General features: G+C 53.1%; 6 protein-coding genes across 6 annotated transcripts; all 6 read left to right on the top strand.

Annotated features, from left to right (window-relative positions):
* Positions 1 to 1,201: 1,201 nt before the first annotated feature.
* Positions 1,202 to 4,251, top strand: QC762_122180 (uncharacterized protein; the record flags this gene model as incomplete). The annotated part of the gene is made up of 6 exons (XM_062886634.1): positions 1,202 to 2,028; positions 2,168 to 2,331; positions 2,388 to 2,743; positions 2,795 to 3,138; positions 3,196 to 3,552; positions 3,618 to 4,251. The coding sequence occupies exons 1-6, from the start codon at positions 1,577 to 1,579 to the stop codon at positions 4,249 to 4,251; spliced, it is 2,307 nt and encodes a 768-aa protein (XP_062749762.1). The 5' UTR covers positions 1,202 to 1,576.
* A 673-nt stretch (positions 4,252 to 4,924) lies between these two features.
* Positions 4,925 to 5,731, top strand: QC762_0022590 (uncharacterized protein; the record flags this gene model as incomplete). Its single annotated transcript, XM_062883109.1, has 1 exon — positions 4,925 to 5,731. One exon carries the CDS (start codon positions 4,925 to 4,927, stop codon positions 5,729 to 5,731), a length of 807 nt encoding a protein of 268 aa, XP_062749761.1.
* Positions 5,732 to 6,018: 287 nt separating this feature from the next.
* On the top strand, positions 6,019 to 6,325 carry QC762_0022580 (uncharacterized protein; the record flags this gene model as incomplete). Its single annotated transcript, XM_062883108.1, has 2 exons — positions 6,019 to 6,243; positions 6,320 to 6,325. 2 exons carry the CDS (start codon positions 6,019 to 6,021, stop codon positions 6,323 to 6,325), a joined length of 231 nt encoding a protein of 76 aa, XP_062749760.1.
* Positions 6,326 to 7,561: 1,236 nt separating this feature from the next.
* QC762_122160 (uncharacterized protein) lies at positions 7,562 to 10,009 on the top strand. Its single transcript, XM_062886633.1, has 5 exons — positions 7,562 to 8,558; positions 8,634 to 8,788; positions 8,852 to 9,054; positions 9,111 to 9,588; positions 9,636 to 10,009. The coding sequence occupies exons 1-5, from the start codon at positions 8,364 to 8,366 to the stop codon at positions 9,934 to 9,936; spliced, it is 1,332 nt and encodes a 443-aa protein (XP_062749759.1). The 5' UTR covers positions 7,562 to 8,363; the 3' UTR covers positions 9,937 to 10,009.
* Positions 10,010 to 10,291: 282 nt separating this feature from the next.
* On the top strand, positions 10,292 to 11,701 carry QC762_122150 (uncharacterized protein). The gene is made up of 4 exons (XM_062886632.1): positions 10,292 to 10,556; positions 10,609 to 11,021; positions 11,094 to 11,286; positions 11,353 to 11,701. The coding sequence occupies exons 1-4, from the start codon at positions 10,496 to 10,498 to the stop codon at positions 11,454 to 11,456; spliced, it is 771 nt and encodes a 256-aa protein (XP_062749758.1). The 5' UTR covers positions 10,292 to 10,495; the 3' UTR covers positions 11,457 to 11,701.
* Positions 11,702 to 12,899: 1,198 nt separating this feature from the next.
* Positions 12,900 to 15,011, top strand: QC762_122140 (uncharacterized protein; the record flags this gene model as incomplete). The annotated part of the gene is made up of 1 exon (XM_062886631.1): positions 12,900 to 15,011. The coding sequence occupies one exon, from the start codon at positions 12,900 to 12,902 to the stop codon at positions 15,009 to 15,011; it is 2,112 nt and encodes a 703-aa protein (XP_062749757.1).
* Between the last annotated feature and the right edge of the window lie 5,507 nt (positions 15,012 to 20,518).

Raw genomic sequence — 20,518 nt, 5'->3', positions numbered from 1 at the left:
CTTTTTTTATTTTTTATTTCTGGCCGCTTCTGGGTGCAACCTCTCTCTCGCTGGATTGCGGGCCATCGAAGGAGTGTGCTGGTTTCATTTTGGCGCAAGGAAATACCAGGGACCACCCATATGAAATGCTATTAGGGACAAATTCTATTTCTGTACTTTATGTTTCCCTACTAAAGACTAGGTTGACACGTACAGAAGTTTGATTTGGTATGGTCGAAGGCGACGCGCGTGGGTATTTTGTACATAGATCTTGCATGGCTTGGATGATCGAGTTAGATGATAATAGAACGTGAGTTTTCGTTTTCAAACATTGACCTGGCTGTTGCAACTGTTGACTTGATGCCAGTCCTTTTGGGAGTCATATTTGCAGAGAGCCTGATAACCAGCCATGCCATGATAAATTGCCGCTTTTCGCCCCTGACGCCAAAACAGTCATGTCCTTCAATGGGTCACTACGAACTAGCGGCGTGAAGGCGTTCGGCTAGCTGGAGAACTTTTCTATAGTATCTCTCGGCCTGGGTGTCATTTTCGCCGAGGTGGTAGAGGTAATCATCACCCATGTCTTCGAGTAACTTCAGGAGTTTGATTTCGCGGTCTTTGTCTGGTGGTAGTTGAGCGAAGGTACTGTTCGACAAAGCTTGCCAGGTTGTCGACAGAGTTATGGTCGTTGTCTTTTGGAGGCTGGTCTGCTGGTTGAAGTTTGGGTTAACGTCCTGTAAATGAGCCATCCTTGAAATTCCGACTGTCGAAACCCCTCATTTCGAAAGGATGCCTCAGCTCATCCAGCCACAGGTCTCGATCTGGTGCCCAATGTTGAGGCAAAATTGGAGTTTGCAATTGGTTTGTCTAATTTGCTGATTGAACTACCCTGGTTTAAATTTGCTAGCGGCTACGACGGCGAATAACATAGGTATCTTCCTCGGATGTCGTAGGTGCCGTGATGCGATCTCAATATTTTGGATTCAGGAGTGACTGACCATGAACCCTAACCTTTACGATACTCGTTCGCGGAGCATTTGGTCCCTTTTTGACATGTCAAAACCTGCTTGTGGAAGTCTGGCCGTTGGATCCGCTAACGGTGCCCCGCTTCCATTTCTCGATGAGGAATAATTGGGCGAAAACCCTTCGTGAGACCCTGCACGCGATCCGAAGGGTTCCACCGCTTGATGGCGACGTCATTCCCTTGCACTCTTTCTTCTGCCTGATTATTGTTAGCCATGCGTGCCATACTCGCCAGGAGTGCCAGGTAACCTCGTAACAAATCGCAATGCCTGTCCACAATTAAGAAAAGAGGTTAGATGACGACTACTGGCAACTTTCATGCCTACCTCATACGCTTGGCAACGTATCCTGGCCCAGATCTGGGCTGACACGCTGCAGGCCCCAACTAGCAGTGGATGGACCCTGATGAAGCTTAACTGTTTTCTCCCAAACGCATACAAAACTGCCACTTTGATCTCATCGAACCCGCAGCGCCGGACTCAACTCCTGATAAGTCAACTGGCTCCCTTGGGTAAGCAGCCATCTTCAAACGCATCTCGTCTGCTAGAACTTTGCACAACCTCGTCACCTCAACATGCCTCGCTTCAGAGACATTGCCCCCGCACCCTACAGGCAAGAATCGGCCGAGTCCCGGTCTTCTCAAGAAACTTCCTCCCTCGGGCCCCCAAGTGATTCTCCTGCACTTCCGCCTCGTCGTTTGCTGTCTCGCAAGGCTTGCGCCTATTGCAAGACGAAAAAGATCAAGTGCAGCGGCGGAGAGCCGTGCTTTCAGTGCCAATCGCGGCAGCGACCCCAAGAATGTCGCTACCAACTTTCGCCAGAAGAGGCGTTGTGCCTGGAAAACGCGCGCCTCCGAGAACGGATTCAGGAATTGGAGTTGCTGTATAAGTCTCAGTGTGCAGAGAGCTCTGACAATATTCATCTCGACGATATTGCGGTAAGTGTCTTTGATCATGGGCCTAGCAGCGGTCAATCATCGTTGGGAGAACGACTGGATAATGGAGCTTTCAGCCATTATTCCCAGCCGTGAGTTTTGATTTTTTTTTTTGTTCCTCGTCATGACTGGCTTGCCCCTTTGACAAACATCTAGTTTTGCCACTCAAACTTGTTTACATGTCTTACCTCCTCTCCCCGGTGCCGTAAATTGATTCATGAACAACCTCAGATTCTCACCCCCACAGCCTTTGTCCACTAAGAGCTCACCTGCCGTCGGCAATTCTCCCTTGCCGCCATCCTTACTCTCAAGACAAACCTCTACAGACACTGAAAAGGAATACATGCTTCAACCACATGCCCACCACAGCCTGGCGAACGAGTTGGCGACCAGGTGTACGTATATTCGATATTCTGGCATTGCGGGAATACAACTAACAAACACCCTTCAGACCCCTCGGTATACCCTGCTCTAATACATCCAGATGCTGAGCGCCTTGGGCTACAGGTGATATACGACCCCAGTCAGCTTCTCAGCCACATCGATGCCGTACAGATTACATGCTCGATTGAAAATAAGCGCCCTTATCCACAGTCTTACAACCGATTTCAGAGCGTTGACATCACCCGATGGACTGATGTCGCGATTAACGGAGATCTTGCCGCTAGCCTGCTCTCACAATACTTTGTCAATGACCAGCCTGCCTTTCAACTTTTTGATGCAGATCTCTTTCTCAACGACTTGGCCCACGGAGGGCATGTTTACTGCTCATCCCAGCTCGTCAATGCGTTGTTGGCGTGGACTTGCGTAAGTAGCTGAAAACCGGGTACGATTTCACGTTGCTGACTCAAAGCATAGCAAGCTTACTGCAGCTTATACCCCGAGAAGGGTCTGCAAGAATTGGGTGTCCGATTTTTGGCACAAGCAGATCATTTATTCTGGCAGTCACTGAATCTCAACACCATCACCTCTGCCCCTACCGCCACTCTGCTTGAAGCTTGCGCCGTGGTGTCAGGCCATGCCGACCTCTCGGCGCGATACAAAGCCGCTTCTCTTGCAGCTAGTCGGTTCATGGGGCTATTCGGGACTGGGGACGCATTTTCTGCAGGGGCAATTGCTCAACCGACAGGTATAACTCTGAGCTCTGGCCAGTGGGCCAAAGCCACTTCACATACTGCGTGGGGTGTATTTTCGAATCAAACGTACGTCCTTCATTTGGGGTTGGCAGCCTGGCGAGACTCCCAAGCTGACGAACATAGATTCACTGACTTACATGCCCGCTCCTGTGCATTTCAGGGGCATCCCGGGCTTCCCATAGCTGGTCGCGGTACGTACAAGATGGACGACGGTAGCTTAGCGATACTCCCTCTCCCCAGCTATTCAGATGTCAGCTACGTATCCACGAATGAGCTGGCGGTAATAGTTCATGACATGGTGCGGTTGTACTACTATACTGGTGAGCCAGACGATGGTTCTCCGCTAGCAGCAATGCCGAATCGAAACCCAAGCCTTGAACAAGCTGAAAATATCTTTCGGCGACTGCTTGCATGGGCGGCAGGTCTGCCGCTTGCCTGCGTCAGAGGGGATCAGAACTCTCCAGAGACAATGTGCATGCAGTAAGTTCTGGTTGAAACCCCGTCGACCAATGTAGATGTGGAGATACTTACGGACGTTTGTGTAGTATGCACTTTCATACAGCTGTCATTGCATTATTTCAACCATTTATATTTGGGCCATTGCAGCGGCTGAAGTTCCAGTCATTCGACACTCAAGGATCCGCCCTCTGTGCGTTTAACTCCTCGGTTGACCAACTCAAGAGGCTGGTAATCAATTACCAGAGTACATTCGATCTCCAGGGAAATCTGTTGGGCCCACTGGGCGGGACGATGTCTCTTGCAAGCAGTCTTTGCCAGACTGGACCCTCGGTGGAACGAAAGGACGATTCTGTACGACGACACTACTTTGCGATCTGCATCAAGGGCCTTCTTCGCATTGTGAGCCGGTTTGAAGTTATCAAAGTCTTCATACAGGGACTACTGGCCCTGGCGCTTTCCACCCAAACGATCACGAGACAATACGCAGAGTCGGTGATGGGCGAGGTGACGCGACCGGAAAATTCGTCACTCTCGGCCATGGCGGCAGAGCACCTCACTTCGAACGTGGTGGTAGACTACGAGCTTGCGCTGACGGACCGATCGGCGGCTACCTGTGACCAGGTCGCGGCGACGCTTGGGGATCTCAGCAGATCAAAAAGAATCGAGCCCACAGTCGACGCTGATCATGTTATGGACGGCGATAAGATGGAGATGGTGTAATGTTTCATAGCATTTGGTCGAATTAGCGTCATTGCTTGGGGGTTTCGAAACTTTTTCCTCCAATCTCAGATTGTTCCGTACGCTTCGCTCCCGTGAAACTGCTACAAAGAGCTGATGTAGGTGGAGCTTTGCCTGCCATATTTCCAAGGACAATGTCATGCCGCTGACCACTTACTCGGCTGCTGAGAACCCGTAATACCTTGTTTGGATCATTCTCCCGACAGAGGTGCCGTTGGAGACGACGACTGGATCTGGGGGAAACCCCAGATTCTTTATTTCCCCTTTTAGCCGCACCAACCGTAGCATGGTACGACACTAGCCCGGGGGATTTCTTGTTAGCGACGGTAACGTGGAGAGTCCCGTTCGGTCGGTTGTGGCTTTGATGAGTTTTCCCGCCTTGCGCTATGGCGAGGAGAGCGTGCTGCGCAAGTGCACAAGGTCTCCTCTTGCTGGTGGAATCCAGGCCGTTATCCAGGGAACCCGAAGCTAGCCTACCAGGAAAGAAATGCAACATTGCAAAGTCGACGAAAGATGACACAATGGGCATGTTGTGGGACCCCCGGGGAGATGGAAGCCGGCTGCTTTAAAAGAGACCACGACCCCCCTCTGTCCGTGTTGTGGAGGGAAGGATACGAGATCGAGAGCCAAGTCACCACCACCACAGACCCTCATCATGAAGTTCTCACCGGCCACCCTCCTCCCGCTCCTCATGGCGGCGGGAAGCAACGCCGCCCCTTCGCAGAACTCCCCTCGCCAAACCAAGCCACCCACCGTCTACCTGGCCGGCGACAGCACCATGGCCCGCACAAACAGCCCGCACAACGGCTGGGGCGAGTACCTCTCCAGGTACCTCACCATCCCGGTCGTCAACAAGGCCATCTCCGGCCGCTCCGCCCGCAGCTTCACCAACGAAGGCCGCTTCGCCGAGATCGAGCGCCTCGTTGTCCCCAACGACATCGTCATCATCAGCTTCGGGCACAACGACGGCAGCTCCCCCAACTCGGCCAACGACAATGGCCGCAGCGCCTGCCCCGGCACAGGAAACGAGGTCTGCAGGTCAGGCAAGACAGGCGAGACGGTCTACACGTACAACCACTACCTCCAGACGGCCGGTAGGGCTCTCATCGCCAAGGGGGCCAAGGTCGTCTTCAGCGCCCAGACGCCCAAGAACCTGTGGCAGAACGGACAGTGGAGCGGGAACTACGAGCCGCCTAGGTTCGTGCCGTACGCTGCTGCCGCGGCGAAGAACGTGGGCAGCGGGGCGAGCTTTGTGGATCACTACCAGGCTGTGACCAAGACGTATCAGCGGTTGGGGAGCCAGAAGGTGAATAGCTTTTACCCTGTGGATTACACCCACACCAGCCCCGAGGGGGCGGATGTGATTGCCCAGGCGTTTGCCCAGGCGGTGTCGAGGGATTTCAACGGGACGACGGCGGTGAAGCCTTACTTGAGGAACCCGGTGCCGAACGTGTTCAATTAAGGGGGTCGGGATTTGTACATACGGAGTGCGGTAGATGAAATAAAGATGAAGGTTTCGGATGAAAGGCTGCCACGATAAGTGAGCCCGGGAGCCGTCGGCTGCCATCGGGATATGTATGACCCGGGCGGGCGTTGTCGTGGCAAGGAGCGTGTGTGACACCGGCCGGTGTTGTTTGCGAGTCGCTGGTAGCGATATCGGCCATCTTTTTTTTTTTCCAGTCTCCGATTGAATTTTCAGTTCCAGGAATTCACCAATTCAGTTCACCTGCAAAGGCTGTCCAGCGCACAATGGCAAAAGTTCTCATCACCGGAATCAACGGCTACATCGCCGCGCACACCGCCGCCCGCTTCCTCCAGGCCGGCTTCAGCGTCAGGGGCACGGTCCGAAACAAAACCTCTCCTAATGTCGAGTCCTTGCTTCGCGCATTGTCCGCACCCCAGAAAGCAGGCGGCGGCAAGGTCGAGATAGTCGAGGTTCCTGACATCACCATCAAAGGGGCGTTTGACAATGCGGTCCAAGGCAGGTCCCTCCTTCCCGTGTTCCTGTCTTTACTGATGACCTGATCATGACATCAAAAAGGTGTCCAAGCCATAGCCCACCTCGCCTCTCCGGTTTCGATGGCCGACGGCGACCCAGCCCCCATGATGAAGGCCGCCGTTGACGGGACCACTTCCCTACTCGCCTCCGCCGTTGAGGCCCCCACCAAGATCAAATCAGTGGCGTTCATGTCCTCCATCAGCGCAGTGTACTCACCACCCCCTTACCGCTCTCCGGATCACGTTTTTACCTCGGCAGATTGGAACCAAGAAGCCGAGGCCAAGGTGGCAGAGCTGGGGGACAACACACCCGGTTACATCACCTACCAAGCCAGCAAAACCGCTGCAGAAAAGGCACTCTGGAAGATCGTCGATGACAAGAATGATCCAAGATGGAAGGCGGTGAATGTCACGACCTTTTGTCCCAGTCCTGTGTTGGGGCCGCCGTTGTTTATGCCGAGCCCGTTGTCTGGGCTGAGCATGCGGGTGAAGGACATTTGGGATGTGATGCATGGAGGCGAGGTCCCCGAGGCGAGCGTCATTAGGGGGACTTTTGTTGATGTTAGGGATGTGGCGGAGGTGGTGGTGAAGACTGTGGCGAATGACTTGGCTGTGGGTGATGTGGAGGAGAAGAGGAGGGAGAGGCTTTTGCTTGTGGCGCAGGATAATGTTAGTCCTGGTCAGATGGCGCAGGTTTTGAGGGAGGAGTTCGGGGATAATCTGAGAGGTGTTATCAGGGAGGCGTCTGCAGGGAAGGTTGAGGAGGTCAAGAAAACGAGGGCGGCAATGAAGAAGTTTAATTCCGAGCCAGCAAGGAAAGTGTTGGGGAGAGACTGGGTGATGTTTCGGGATAGCGTGGTGGATAGTGCGCGATTCTTTGTGAGTTTTGAGGAAACAGTGGCGACTATTTGAAAAAGTCGATAGTAAGAATAACACACGCCCTACAAGTGTTGGTTTGGTGAATGATTGAAGCTGCCGGTAGTATGGCAGGACGGACTATAAGAGAAGCAGCATTCTCTAACTCTACTTTGGCACCGAGCTTGATCAAGTCCAAAGACCTCGCACTATTTTGGCTCAAAAGGCGGTGTTGGTTGTACAGCATAGCGCAATAATCAAATATCAAAGTCTAGGTACACCAGACAGATTGCCCGGATTCTTAGCTGAGAACAAAAGTGCTCCAATAGGAGGCAAGGGCGTGGCTCACATTGATCGATTATGACAACATCCAAGGATGTTGGACCCAGTTGAAAAAAATGAACATCGCAGCTGCCAAAAGGATGGAAATGAAAGTTGTGCGAGGAAGGTGCAAACCCTAACTTGAATATCTTGACCGAAAGAGCAAGAGCTCACCTCGTGCATGGCTCTTGCGGAACGAGCACCCCCAGACCCAACAGATAATCCCCAGGCCTGATCCCAAGATATCGCGATCAACAAAATCTAAAGTTTCCCAGCGGCAAAACGATCTTCAACGCGCAGGGCCAGTTCTGCTACATCTACGAGAAGACCCAGAACCACACCCCAAGCCAGAATCCGTACCCCAGAAGACCCCCAGTCTTTTCAACTGATTGTGTACAGCAGCAATGGCCTGTTGCACGTTTCCAGGACCACGATGGTTTCTGCGGGCCCTGGATTACCATCACCGCCCTGCTCTCCCGACAAGACATGGTGTTTGGAGGCTCGAGAAGTGGTTGTTCGTGCCTGGGAGACAGCATGGTCAACTGCGGATGATGATTGGTAGCCTTGGGAGTCTCGACATGGGGAGATAAAACGTCTATTCAGCCTGCCACCGCAAAGGGGTGGTGCCCGCCGCAGCGCCCGGACCTCCGCGCCGGTCCGACGGCACCCTTGGGCAGAATTTCGGATGAGATATCGATCTTCGCATGGATTGCGGATGTATGCAGATCCCGTCTTACGCCCTGTGGTACCCGTGTCAGGGGTCGAGTGGGGTTATGATGTAGGATTCGGAGTAACTACATGATGGCTCTCCCCCTCTATCTTGCTTTGCTGAAGAATGTCTCCTTCTCGTGCAAGACACAGAGAAACCGACATCCACGATCTGGAAGCACCTTCCATAGACCCTATTCAGACTGTGCACAATGCCGCCATTACAGTTCGGCAAAAGCTTCCTGTCATCCGCTGTCTTTCTAGGCGTCGCTATCAGCACTCCAGACTTGTTTCATGCCGAAAGGCAAAGTTTTGCGGCCCAGGCACAAAGGATCGATCAAAGGGCCTTTAATGTTCTCCCGACTGTTCCTCCTCCGTCAGAATATGGAGGTTTCATTGCTTGGATTGTGTGTGATCTTTTCATCCCTTTCATCATGCCAGCCAAGATGTCAAGTTAACCATCGGTATCTGGTCCAACACAGCCATTCGCACCACCAAATGCGACAATAGAGTCTCTAGTTGCCCGGCCCTTTCACATCTACAGCAAGGAGTTCGAGGATATTATTGGGCCCAACCCAACCTTGACGCTGCTGAACCACACCGATGGCGACCCCTTGTTTCACGAGGCTCCAGTGTGGTAAGTCAACCAACAGCGTGTTTGAGCTCATGGCAACGACTACTCGGCTAACATATGATGCAGGAATCCATCCACAGATGAAATGTTCTTTTGTCAGAATGCAGGTGCGCCAGCTGCCGGAACAGGGATGCAAAAATCAGCCATCATTCAGAAGATCAAATTGTCTGCCATCACACGGGCTATCACCAGCCAGAGAAATGCCAGCGGATCTGTTCAGATTGAGGATGTGACTGCGGCTGACGGGGCCAAGGTTATGAACCCCAACGGTAGGGTTGTATTTTGCACGTGCTTGACGAACACATCAGACTGAATACCAAAATAGGGGGCACAAACTACAAGAACAAGTTGCTCTTTGTCGGACAAGGAAAGGGGGAGAACATTCCACCTGCCATTTACCTTATGAATCCAGAGCCTCCTTATGATACAAAAGGTCGGTTAGGTAGTCTCCGCGCGTCGAGTGTTTATCACGTGCTAACGTCTGGAGGATACCTAGTCATGCTGAACAACTACTTTGGTCGGCAATTCAACTCCATCAACGACGCCTCAGTCAACCCCCGAAATGGTGACATCTATTTCACCGACCCTACCTACGGATTCGTTCAAGATTTTCGGCCTGCACCCGGCTTTCCAAAGCAGGTGTGGCGTTTCAATGAGGCTACTGGAGCTGTCACTGTGGTGGCGGATGGATTCAGCATGCCAAACGGCATTCAATTCTCACCATCGGGGTCACATCTTTATGTGACCGACAGCGGGGTAGCGCAGGCTTTCAGAGGGATGGAGTATAATAATCCTTCCACGATGTTAGTTGATCTTTGTTGTTTCGTTGACAGCCCGCTGACACAGTTAGTTACCGATTTGATGTCTCCAGGGATGGGACCTTGTCCAACAGACAAACCTTTGCGTTTATCACACCTGGTATACCAGATGGGATCAATGTGGATACAAATGGCAATGTCTACGTGGGCTGTGCAGATGGCGTGCAAGTTTATAGTCCATCAGGGAAGTTGATTGGAAAGATATTCCTGGGCAAGGGAGTGGCCAACTTTCAGTTCGCGGGAAAGGGAAGGATGGTGCTGTTGGCGGAGACGGAGTTGTACTTTGTGGGCGGGTTGAAAGCTGAGGGTGCTTTTCCGGGAAGGTTGTATTAGTCGGTGTCCGATGTGGACGAGACGTGCTGCGGGAGAGCACAGCGGTGGTGAGGCTGGGGTGTTGCCTGATGAGGAGTTATTATTCGATAGTAACTCTTCTGCTTTGACCGCATTTCAATGATACTCTCCTGTTATTGCACCATGTGCAACTGTAGTGAGATCAGCCCCCTTTCCCCCTTTTTTCGCAAACCCTGGGGGTTCAGGGTGGTACCGTATGATATCCGTCATTCACAATCACAACAAACCCGATTGTGTTTGTTGGCACGAGCTCTCAATAGTGTTGCACTTTAAATCCTTCTCATCCTCTTTCGGTCAACGGATGGAGAGTGTTCCCCGCATCCTACAGTTTTGATAGCCGCCATATTAACTCCCATCCTTTGTTGGAGTAGGCTATGGCATGCCGTCTCTACTGTTGGTCTGCTTTCTTGATTCCAATAAGCGATCTCGATGCAGAACGTTGGAGTATTTAGAGGGCGGAAGGCGTGGAGAAGATTGGAACGTTTCTGACCACCTTGAATAGGGCACTTTTGGACTGAAAATAACCTGAAGCTCAAACAGCATGAAGCCACAACTTCTGGGACTTTTGGCTTGGTTCTTCATGCCTGAGGTGCTGGCTCATAGTAAGCTCAACCCTGCGCAGCCTAACACGAACGAGTTGTCCTGACAGTCCAGACACGATGGGCATCCTCCTCGTCAACCGAACCGCCACCCCGGAATGGCTCTACGTCCGCGACGTCATGGGTCCCAACTACGAAGACGAGATTTTTCCCTGGGGCCAATACCACAAGACCATACCCCAGATGGACGTCCACCATCCGGACATCACCTGCGGCAGGAAGGCCTTTGCTGCTGCGGCCAACACCTCCACGGCTGATGTCATTGCGGGAAGTGAAGTCGGGTTCCGAGTCAGCTGGGATGCCTACGGGCCTGGCGGGGAGTTTTACCATAGAGGGCCCGCACAGATTTACCTATCGAGGGCACCCGGGGACGATGTTGAGAACTATCGTGGGGATGGGGATTGGTTCAAGATCGCGGTTGCGGGGCCGAAGGACAATAATTCTTGGTTGTTGTCGGGGGAGGGCGATGTGAGTTACCATGGATGATCATTCAGACCCCCATCTCTTCGTGGTGTGGATGAGACTGACAGAGAGAAACAGTTCAACTTTAGCATTCCGCTGACGACGCCACCGGGGAAGTATCTCATGCGGATCGAACAGTTCTGGCCGACGGACTCGTACAACTACAGCCAGTGGTTTGTCAACTGTGCTCATGTCAATATTATGGGCGAGGGCGGTGGGAGTCCAGCCGGCTTTGCAAGGTTTCCGGGGACGTATGAGATTGATGATCCAGGTGAGTTACCTCCTTGAAGACTCCGGTTCGGAGAGAGATGCTTGCATCTTGCTAACAAGACGAAAGGGATTCGGCTTCCTGGGAATCAGATGGTCCTTGGATCCGTCAAAGTGGAGGATATGAGGTTGCTTGAGTACAAGCCTCCCGGGCCTGCTGTGTGGGCTGGCTGAGTGAAAACATGGGGTGGGATGGCAGGCAGAAACTTTTGAAGAGTTGATTTTCCACGGCAAGCGTTGTGGACAAAACATACAAGCCGACGAAAAATGAGTAGAGCTTTGCGTCAGCCGAAAAACGAGGAGCAATGATGAACTGTTGATACATGTGTCCAATTCGGATCAACCTGCATCAGTTTTGCTTGTCAATGCCGCAATACGCCTCAGCCACTGTCGCCACGGGAATCAAGTGGTGTGTTTCGGAGTTGAACATCGAAGCTGCTACATCGCGCATTCCCTACCTGAGGTGATGGGAGTACGTACTCGAGGGTCACTGGATCCCCATCTTCAACTGGCGCTTGCAGGTGCCATGTGGCGGTGAATTGTTCACCCAACTGATAGGGCCGACAGACTTTTCGAGTAGTGTGATACCTAGCAAGCTCGGCCACGGCACAGACTATGTTCCTTCAAGCTTTGACTGACGTTTTTACACTTGAATAGATGTTGACTTTTTACGATATTCGTGTGTTTCAGTGACTTCGAAGTTCTTCCGGCAGGAGATTTATTGCGGAAAAGAGAACGGTACTCACCCGATTCGACATCGTGACAGGGCCAATGTTCCCTAGGCGGCAGTGGAAGACATGGTTTCGAGAACTTTGCGGGTCGTGGCTGAGGTTCTGTTTTGTGTTGTCGCTGCAACGTCAAATGAAGAAGCTCGGGGTGCCCTTTTGGAAGCAAGGCCCCAGACGGGATATCCTTCTCAAGCATGGCTGGATTACACTGAGGTTGGAAAAGGCATCGGAGTTTTGTAGTGGCTGGGGAAGACTGGGAGAGTGGATGAACGAGATACATGAAGTATATATGGATTCTGTCAGGGCGGATGCCGCGGCGAAAGCTTGTCTTGAGTTGGAGAAGAAGAGAGCGTTAGTGCCCGACCAGACTTTTACATGCTAGGGATGAAGAGATGTTGAGTCTGGCGAGAAAGAAGCCAATGCTTATCGGGTCGATGAGCTGCGGAAGGCCGCGGACAGGTTCACATGGCTCACTTGGCTGGCAACGCACCATGTTGGAGATCGGAGCCTCTGCCGCCCCTTAAACTCTTGGGGAGTTGTGCGCCGGAAAAGGTGATGTACAGACATAATCAGGTTTTAGCACGAATTATCAGTATTTATTTGCTCAAAAAACTGTGACCGTAATATCGAGGGTTTGGAGCTGAGGGAGCTGTTGACGAAAGACAAGGGTCAGGTACCACCTTTTGACCCACACCTTGTTTGGACCCACCGCGGGCCGCTGACAGCAAGCAGCATTTTCTCCACAATTCCGCCTTTGTTTCCCAGGAACATCAACGAGAAAAGCAACGGCACTTCTCGGCAGTCGCGACGTGCCCCTTCTTTTCTCGATTGCGATTAAGAGATAGACTCCGACATCCTCTTTCACGTTTGTTGCCAGGCTCTGGCAATAATGGCTTTCCCGTCCTACAAGCGGTCGCTTGATTCCTTCAATCCTGAGGCTTCCTCACCCAGACCGCCTCACCGCCGAAAACTGAACAATTCCAGGTCCACACCGACCTCCACCATCGCAAACCTCGGCCTTGTTCCAGACTTCAACCCCACGCAAGCACTACAGCAGAAACCGCACAGCTGCTTGAAGCACCATACGGGACCCGACCTTATATCCCCTCTTTCTGACGAGCTCCTTCTGCGCATCCTCTCTTCACTCTCACTGAACCAGCTCCTCGGCGTTTCTCCCGTTTCCCGCCGATTTTATACCCTCGCCTGCGACTCGCAGTTGTGGAAGAATTTGTACTACCATCGCTTTGTGCTGCCTAGAGCCCGACTCATACCAGGCTTCGGCCCACACCTGGGTGGGAATCATAGCAAGAACACATTCGGTCGAGCCTGCAGGTGGGGAACAGGACACCGAGCCTGCGGGAATGACCTCGATACAGATTCGAAGGTCAATAACGCGGGAGATCTCAATACCGGCAGTAGCGGCCAGAATGAAGATGCCGAGGACGAACAAGAGGAGGGGGTGCGGGACTGGCTGGAGGGGGGTATAACACCGCCTGAGGACCACGATGACGACGTGCAAAGCGACGGCGTACAGGAAGACCCGCTGTTGTACTACGCACCCGATGAGGACAGACCGAACAGGACGATGGACTGGAAGAGACAATACAGAATACGCCACAACTGGGCGAAGGGCAAATGTAAGGCTGTTGAGCTTCGCCTAAGCGGAGGACAGGAAACAGTGAAGACCCCACGTCATGAAGAACGTTTCAACGAGCATCAACGCTCGAGGAAAGGACGGAGGAGTTTCATAAAGGCAGTTCAGGGTATTGCAGTCAGTGCAGATAGCCGATATCTGCGTGCATGGGATCTCAGGAGCCGCAAACTGTTGGGACATGTAGGGTTGGTGGAGGTCCCAGAAGTTGACGGGGACGCCCACAGCACTGCACCAAGCTGCATGGCCATCGATGAGGCAAAGCTCGTGGATGGACTGCTGGACATTGCGCTGGGGTTCACCGACGGGAGCTTTGGGGTGTGGAGGCTATCTGTCAAGGACGGCCGCTTGAAACGACGATACCGACACGAAAAGTCCAGCAATGGCGAGCTGATTGAGATGGCGTACTCGCACCCGTACCTGATCACAGCTACCAGGGCGGTTTTGGTATCGCTATACACCTTTGGTGGCTCCATGGCTGGGCCCTGTGATAAAACCATGGTCTTACCGCCGCCGTCTCTACTAGCATCGCTAGACTCGCACACGTGTCAGGCACCTCTCTCCTTCTCCATCCGGAAAACGAACTCTTCAGTCATCGCATCAATTGCATATACGGTGACTACCCACATCGGCTGGTCTTTTGGCGTTCAGGATCTCCACATTTCACCCCCTATTCAAGATGATCCAGCCTCGATGCCAGAAATCACAACTACGCCCATCGCTCACACTCTCCCGCTTCTCCTGTTCCGTCGCCCGGTCAACTGGATTGAGTATATACCCAGGCCAGGTCATGGTTCCCGCGAGCCCGCCGAATCAAGCGTATATGAACCTCCCTTCACACCGCCCATGACTCCCCGGTCTAGAGTCATGGACCCTGGCCGTTTATCCCCTCACTTCAGCTTCTCGCCTCGCGAGTGTGGGCCGAAAGCCTTGTGCTACAACCATCCTTACCTCGTTGCGACCCTGCCCGACAACACTTTATCCCACTTTCTGTGCCGGTCTGGCCCGTCCTCCTTGACGGTCACCTCTGGTCATCGGCTATGGGGGCACACGTCTGGAATCAGCCAAGGTCAGGTCAACTGCCGCGGTAAGGCTGTCAGTGTGGGCTCTCGAGGTGAGGAGATGCGCGTGTGGGCTTTGGAAGGTGCCACGTCGAGGGCGAGCAATGTTATGAGTGTGGAGATACGACCGGAGAGGGTCTCGGGGCGGGACAACGGGACGAGCCGGTACTATGACCCAATTGATGTTGCAGAAGAGCGGGATCTGGTTGGGTTTGATGATGAGATGATTGTTGTTTGGAAGCAGAACAGAGGCGGGGGAGAGAGCCTGGTGATTTACGACTTTACTTGATAGGAGACACATCCCTGTGTGGGTACTCGACTGCATTGAGGCGAGGCTGGCGTCTGTTGTAACGTCGCGTGACAGAGAGGAGCCTCAATCACCTCGGACCCTCCATAAGCCCTACCGCGATCTGGACAACCCGTAGGACTGTGCTGCCGCATAGAAATGCAAATTCGTTGGGTAGTGCCGGGCGCTGCTCTGCAGAAATCAGACACATGCACCGCATGCACTGCGTTTCAGCCATCAGTGCCTATGCGCAGTTCTGCCTCATTGGACACAGCCTGACGAGGCTGGCGGATTGAGGGACACCAACAGAGAAGGCATCATATCATGTCGGTGTCTTACACCGCATTCCTCAATATGGAAACCGGCAATAACATGGCAAGGCGGAGCCTCAACTTCTGTTTCGGCATTCCCTTCGACGGACCGCGCTGTCTGCCTACAGCGTTTACCTGCAGGGTGCTGTGATTCTGAACCACTACGTGGTTGTCGAATCATGAATGACGGCTGCCTAGTGTGAGGACGCGTCGTTGATGGTTCATTGACTCAACCGGCGAGGGGGCAAACCGGAAGCTGTGGAATTGACGAATGGGAAGGGCAAATCGGGTCCGGGGAGGCGTACTGGAATTGGAAGTATGGGTGTGGGCATTGGGGAGTGAGTGTGGGTATCACTGGAATTGTGTCTGTCCGTCATCATTTGTCGTCCAAGGTACATGAAGAGATGGGATGCGTGTGTCATATTGGAAGCGTGAAGGACAGAGGAAGGATGTGTGCACAAATGGGCGTTATCATAATAGGATCCACGCTTTGTGGCAATACCGCCACAGATTACAAATTCGCGGACAGGGCGAGGCAAGGTCCAGGGCCGGAGTTGATTTGATGTATTCGTAAGAGGTTTACAATGGTAACTCGACAGAGGGGGGGCAGCAACCCTCGCGGCCGCCAGAGGCGGTGGCTCGTGTGTGCCAATCGCACTGGGAAATTATAAGATGGCATTTTCCTCGTCCTACTTCAATGCACCTGATTGTGTTCATCGACCCTCAACCCATTGAAACCAACCTGCCCAAATTGGCCGGTTGCCGACTGGGAAAGTGAGACAAGACGTCGTAAAATTCGACACGTGTGAACGAGCAAATAACGTGAATGTGCTACAGCGATATGAAAGGTGAAGACGGCAGCGCTCAACCGCAGGGCAGTTTCGCGTGGAATTCCACATCGGGTTGGTAGGCAGTCACCGACCGACATTGCGCTTTTGACCACACGCGACGACTCACACTCACCTCGGACCCATGTTCATCATATCCGTACTCTAGCGTTCCTCGCTCAGCCCTACTTACTTCCGATGCCTCCGTCTTATGAGGGTCTCCCACGTAGGCGAGTTACGTGGACAAACCACCGACAGACCTTGTTTCGGACCTCCGTTTTCCTTTTTGAAATCTTCCACTTCGTTTCCTTCCTTGGACCTGGGCCCGGCCCTCAAAGAAACCTGATATTTCGAAACATCTAACTCTGCCGAAAACCTTGGATTTTGTTGATCCGTGAAGGAACACCCGGGACCTGCCCTGCCCTTGCCTGTCTGCTTCCTGGGGGGGTTGCGTTGCGGCGGCAGTGTTACTCAGATGACGTTCTCCCGGATAATAAGCGCTCCTTATCTGCGGTCTTCCTTGTTATCGCCGATGCGCCAAAAATGAAAAAGAGGTGTGGTGGATGATGTTCCCCTCAAGTGGTGCCCGTGATCGCAATCACCAAGAAGGTGGGTGTGCACAGGTGAAACATGACGGCATCACCAGGTTGGCCATTCTCGACACCGTCACCCCCGCCCCCCGTTCTGGCCGTTCGGATGACACACATTTCGAATGGAAAGGGGGGTAAAAGGTAGGTAGGCGTGGTTGAGCTTGTCGTCAGATCAGGTGACCAGCGCTTCATCTGAAACCTTGCTTGCTCTCTGCGCAGAATGCTGCAGAAAAGGTAGTTCGTCTGGCATCTCCCGAGCTCTGGGAACATAAGATGGACAGGGGTAAGACTTACAGTTCCCTGCGTGCAGGGGGCCACGAGTGGGATCGTGGAGTCACAGGGTGAGATATGATAGGTTCACACCCTCTTGTTTCGAACCGTTCTCCAGAACAGGTTGGCTCAGGTGAAGATTATGCGTGCGGGATTCGTAGACCACTCATGCCTATCAATCTGAATACGGGAATAGACTGAAGGACCGCTTCTTAGAAGGCTTGGAATCCGAGCGCTCGTGACTGAGACAGCACAGTTGGTTGGTCAGCTATGCGGTGGTGGTGGTGGTGGTGGTGGTAGCTGTTGTTGATATTGAGATCAGATATTCCTATACCATGCACTTCTCAACACGCGTCGTGTTGTGTGTAGTGACACAGATGGGTGGCCACTCAAAAAAAGCGACATACTATCATCAGGCTTCTTCGTGGTTTGTGTCGTTCTTCATTCTCGGATCATGTCAGGTACCCGAGAGGGCCTTGGTCAATCGGACAGCCGCGGACCTTGTCTGAGCTGGGCTTGCAGTGCATCAACACCACCTCACTCTGCAGGGCATATGCACCGCCAGTTTCCACGACTGGCTGTTAGCAAGTTAACTGGCGGGTTGAAACCGGGCGAGGCTGTTTGGCCCCGAGTGATACTGCGCAGCGGTACCGGGACCGCACATGGTGGCTGCGCAAAGTGTATCTGGGGTAATGTTTAACAACCCTTGTCGGCGATCAGCCCTGAGGCTTGTCAGGCTCCCGATGAGATCGTTGGTTGGCTGTTCCAGACATCAGCATCGGAAGCATGAACGTCGGAATTGCAAGAGATTGGATGTTGGTTAATTCAAGGCGACAGTAATTATGTGTAGGATTATGGTACTCGATGAGATAAGATATGCTCTCATTGTCGTGTTTTCGGGTGTTCTGTTCGAAGGGTGGTGGGTTGAGCTGGGCCGAACCCAGCTGAAAGCAGTTGTCGACACCGAGACCACCCTCCAAGCTGTCGGTGTGGTGATCCGTCGCCGAAGAGGTTGTCGGCAATGTCTGGCGCCAACTGAGGAGGGGGAGCTGCCATTACCTAGGTGTGGTGCCCTTGCGCGGTTGACGCCGACGACACTGGCACACTGGGTAGTGCAGGCTTTTAGCGGCCCAGTTGCGTGCAAATCAATCATGGTTCAAGGAATGGAGATGTCGAACAGTGTGGAGTTGGTCGCAGGCAGGATCCACGATATCCACCAGCCCTGGGTCAGTCGCGGTCAACTGACCAATGGGGCCCGCTCCATCCACCCCTTTCATCGTGGGGGTGGAACAACTCAAGGAACAGCCAACAAACTCAAAATGCACATCGCTAACCCAACTGCTACCTTTTTCGAGCTCGAGAGCAGCGAAATGCAGCATGCATTCCAGAGGGACAATAGCAAGCTAGGCCATGCAGGGACTCCAGATTTCATCATGCCTCCTCAGATGCACCCCCGCTCGAAGAGGAAGGACCCCAATGGTGTTGCGGAAGAGGGGCACCACACATGAGCAGTGCCCCTCATTTGAGGGGTGATAAGATAATGGCGGGGTGAAATGGTGGGATGATCTTGGGATCATGGCGCTGTTGAGAAGCGATGGATGAGGGCTCAAGCTGTGTCTGGGGAGATCAAGTTTTCAGGGCATGTTTTGGCAAGGAATATAGTGGCTATATCTCCCTTGGGTTTGGAAGGGAGCAAGACTGCTGACAAGACGTCAAGAACCAAGCTGGCATGTGAGGAAAGCCGGACACCATCACAGGCCACAGAGGTCACTGCGAAGGTCACTAGCCGCGTTATCAAACAAGGATGGTGCTATCAATGGCGAGCTGTGGTGTGCCTTGGAAGTTGGAGGGCAGCAGTGAAATGGAGGGGGTTGATCAGGCGGAAAGGTATCTTGAACTGCCCAGAATATCGAGCAGTGGTGTGTGGTGCAACCAACGGGTGACTCCGCCCAAAGCGTTCGAAAGATGGCGGGTGTTTGAAGGTGATAGCCCAATTCAAAATGGCTCCCACAGTGGATCACGCCGGCAGAGCTGTTTTGTGCTTCCAGAATTGTTACTACGCGGCAACTGGGTGACGGACCACCCAAAGTCGCCGATGAGGACCAACAATCCATACAACTGACCTTATTGAACGGCATTGCGGACTTAAGCATGGAGATTGGAGAAACTCGTGGGCATCCGGGATTACCAAGCGCAATCCTGGGAGCTGGGAGCTGGGAGCACATTATTGGGAGTCATGCCACACGCCTTACGAGACAATGAAAGTCAATTGCGTCCATGTGAGCCTGCCTAGCCGATGGCGGGCAAACTGGGTAGGGTTGCGAATCAAGGAGGCGAGGTTCTGTCCGCGATGACTGCGATGCTTTGGTGCTATCGGTGCCATGATCACGGATCGTTCGGAGGTTGCTTCGACGCAATGGCAATCAATCGTGCTGTTCCTAGCGTATTGTGCCATGAGAGATATGTCGGCCGAAATCCGACACGGCACTGGGCCAACTCAATTCTCTTGAAATGCTCAATGGCAGCGGTCTAACAAGTCAGGTAGCTCACCTGGACTGTGAACAGAGGGACACCGGATGAAAATGGGCAAAACCTTGGCTCCTTTAGCATCAGGTTGTGTGGAATTGTGAGATTGCAATGTTCGGTGCCTCTATTTCTCCACCAGAATAGCTTACTATTGATATCAAAGAATCCGTCAGGCTGAATTTGCGATCAACCCGCCCAGAGCAGTTGAGTTTGATACCATCGTTCAGGTGGAAGGTTGTGGTACCTCTGAAGCGCCAAGAGTACATCGTCATAAGCGGCATCTTATCGGAGCTTGGGCCTATCATTGGCCGAGCCATCAGGCTGTCGAGCTCGCAGCCACCTGGGACCAACCGGCAGATTACACAGCACGCTGGTTGCCCGGACCTTCCATTCCCTCCATTTCGAGGTCAACCTGTTAGGTGAAGCAACGCCCCAAAGGACATCGAGCTATGAGTCACACTTCTTGACGCGGCCAACTCGACTCCAACCCCCAATATCTCAGAAACGAAGCCTCCAGACCTCTTCACAGGATGGGACCGCCTCTCTCGCCCGCGTTGCTGCCTTGATTGGCCAATTCACGTTCCATTGCTTCTTGTTCGCTTCAGCAATCCCAAGTGGCAACGCGTCGGTGGTTGAGCCATGGCGTCCATGCACCGACCTGCTTGCATTGATCTGAGTTGTCGAACTCCCCTTTCGCACGGGGAAGCGCGTGGATGCTACGGATGTTCAAGCTAGGCCTCACTGCCCAACTGGCGCCCAATTGGGGTTCAAATTCAATTGAGTATGAAGGCTCATGTGCCAGACACCGCTCCCCGCGCTCAATTGACAAAAAGGGGGGGGGGTTCCACTTCAAATCGCCGGCCAGTCCAACTCCCCCTCCGCAACCCCACAGAGCCCACAACCCCTCTCTCACAATCTCGACATCACCTCGTCCCGCTCATGATGGGTAGCTTGCAACTGAAGGCGGACAGCCCGACCTGATACTC

The sequence above is a fragment of the Podospora pseudocomata genome (genome assembly GCF_035222375.1).
Source record: "Podospora pseudocomata strain CBS 415.72m chromosome 1 map unlocalized CBS415.72m_1, whole genome shotgun sequence".
Taxonomy (NCBI): Eukaryota; Fungi; Ascomycota; class Sordariomycetes; order Sordariales; family Podosporaceae; genus Podospora; species Podospora pseudocomata.
Note: the sequence above shows the minus strand (reverse complement) of the source record. Positions and strands in the feature narration are given on the sequence as shown.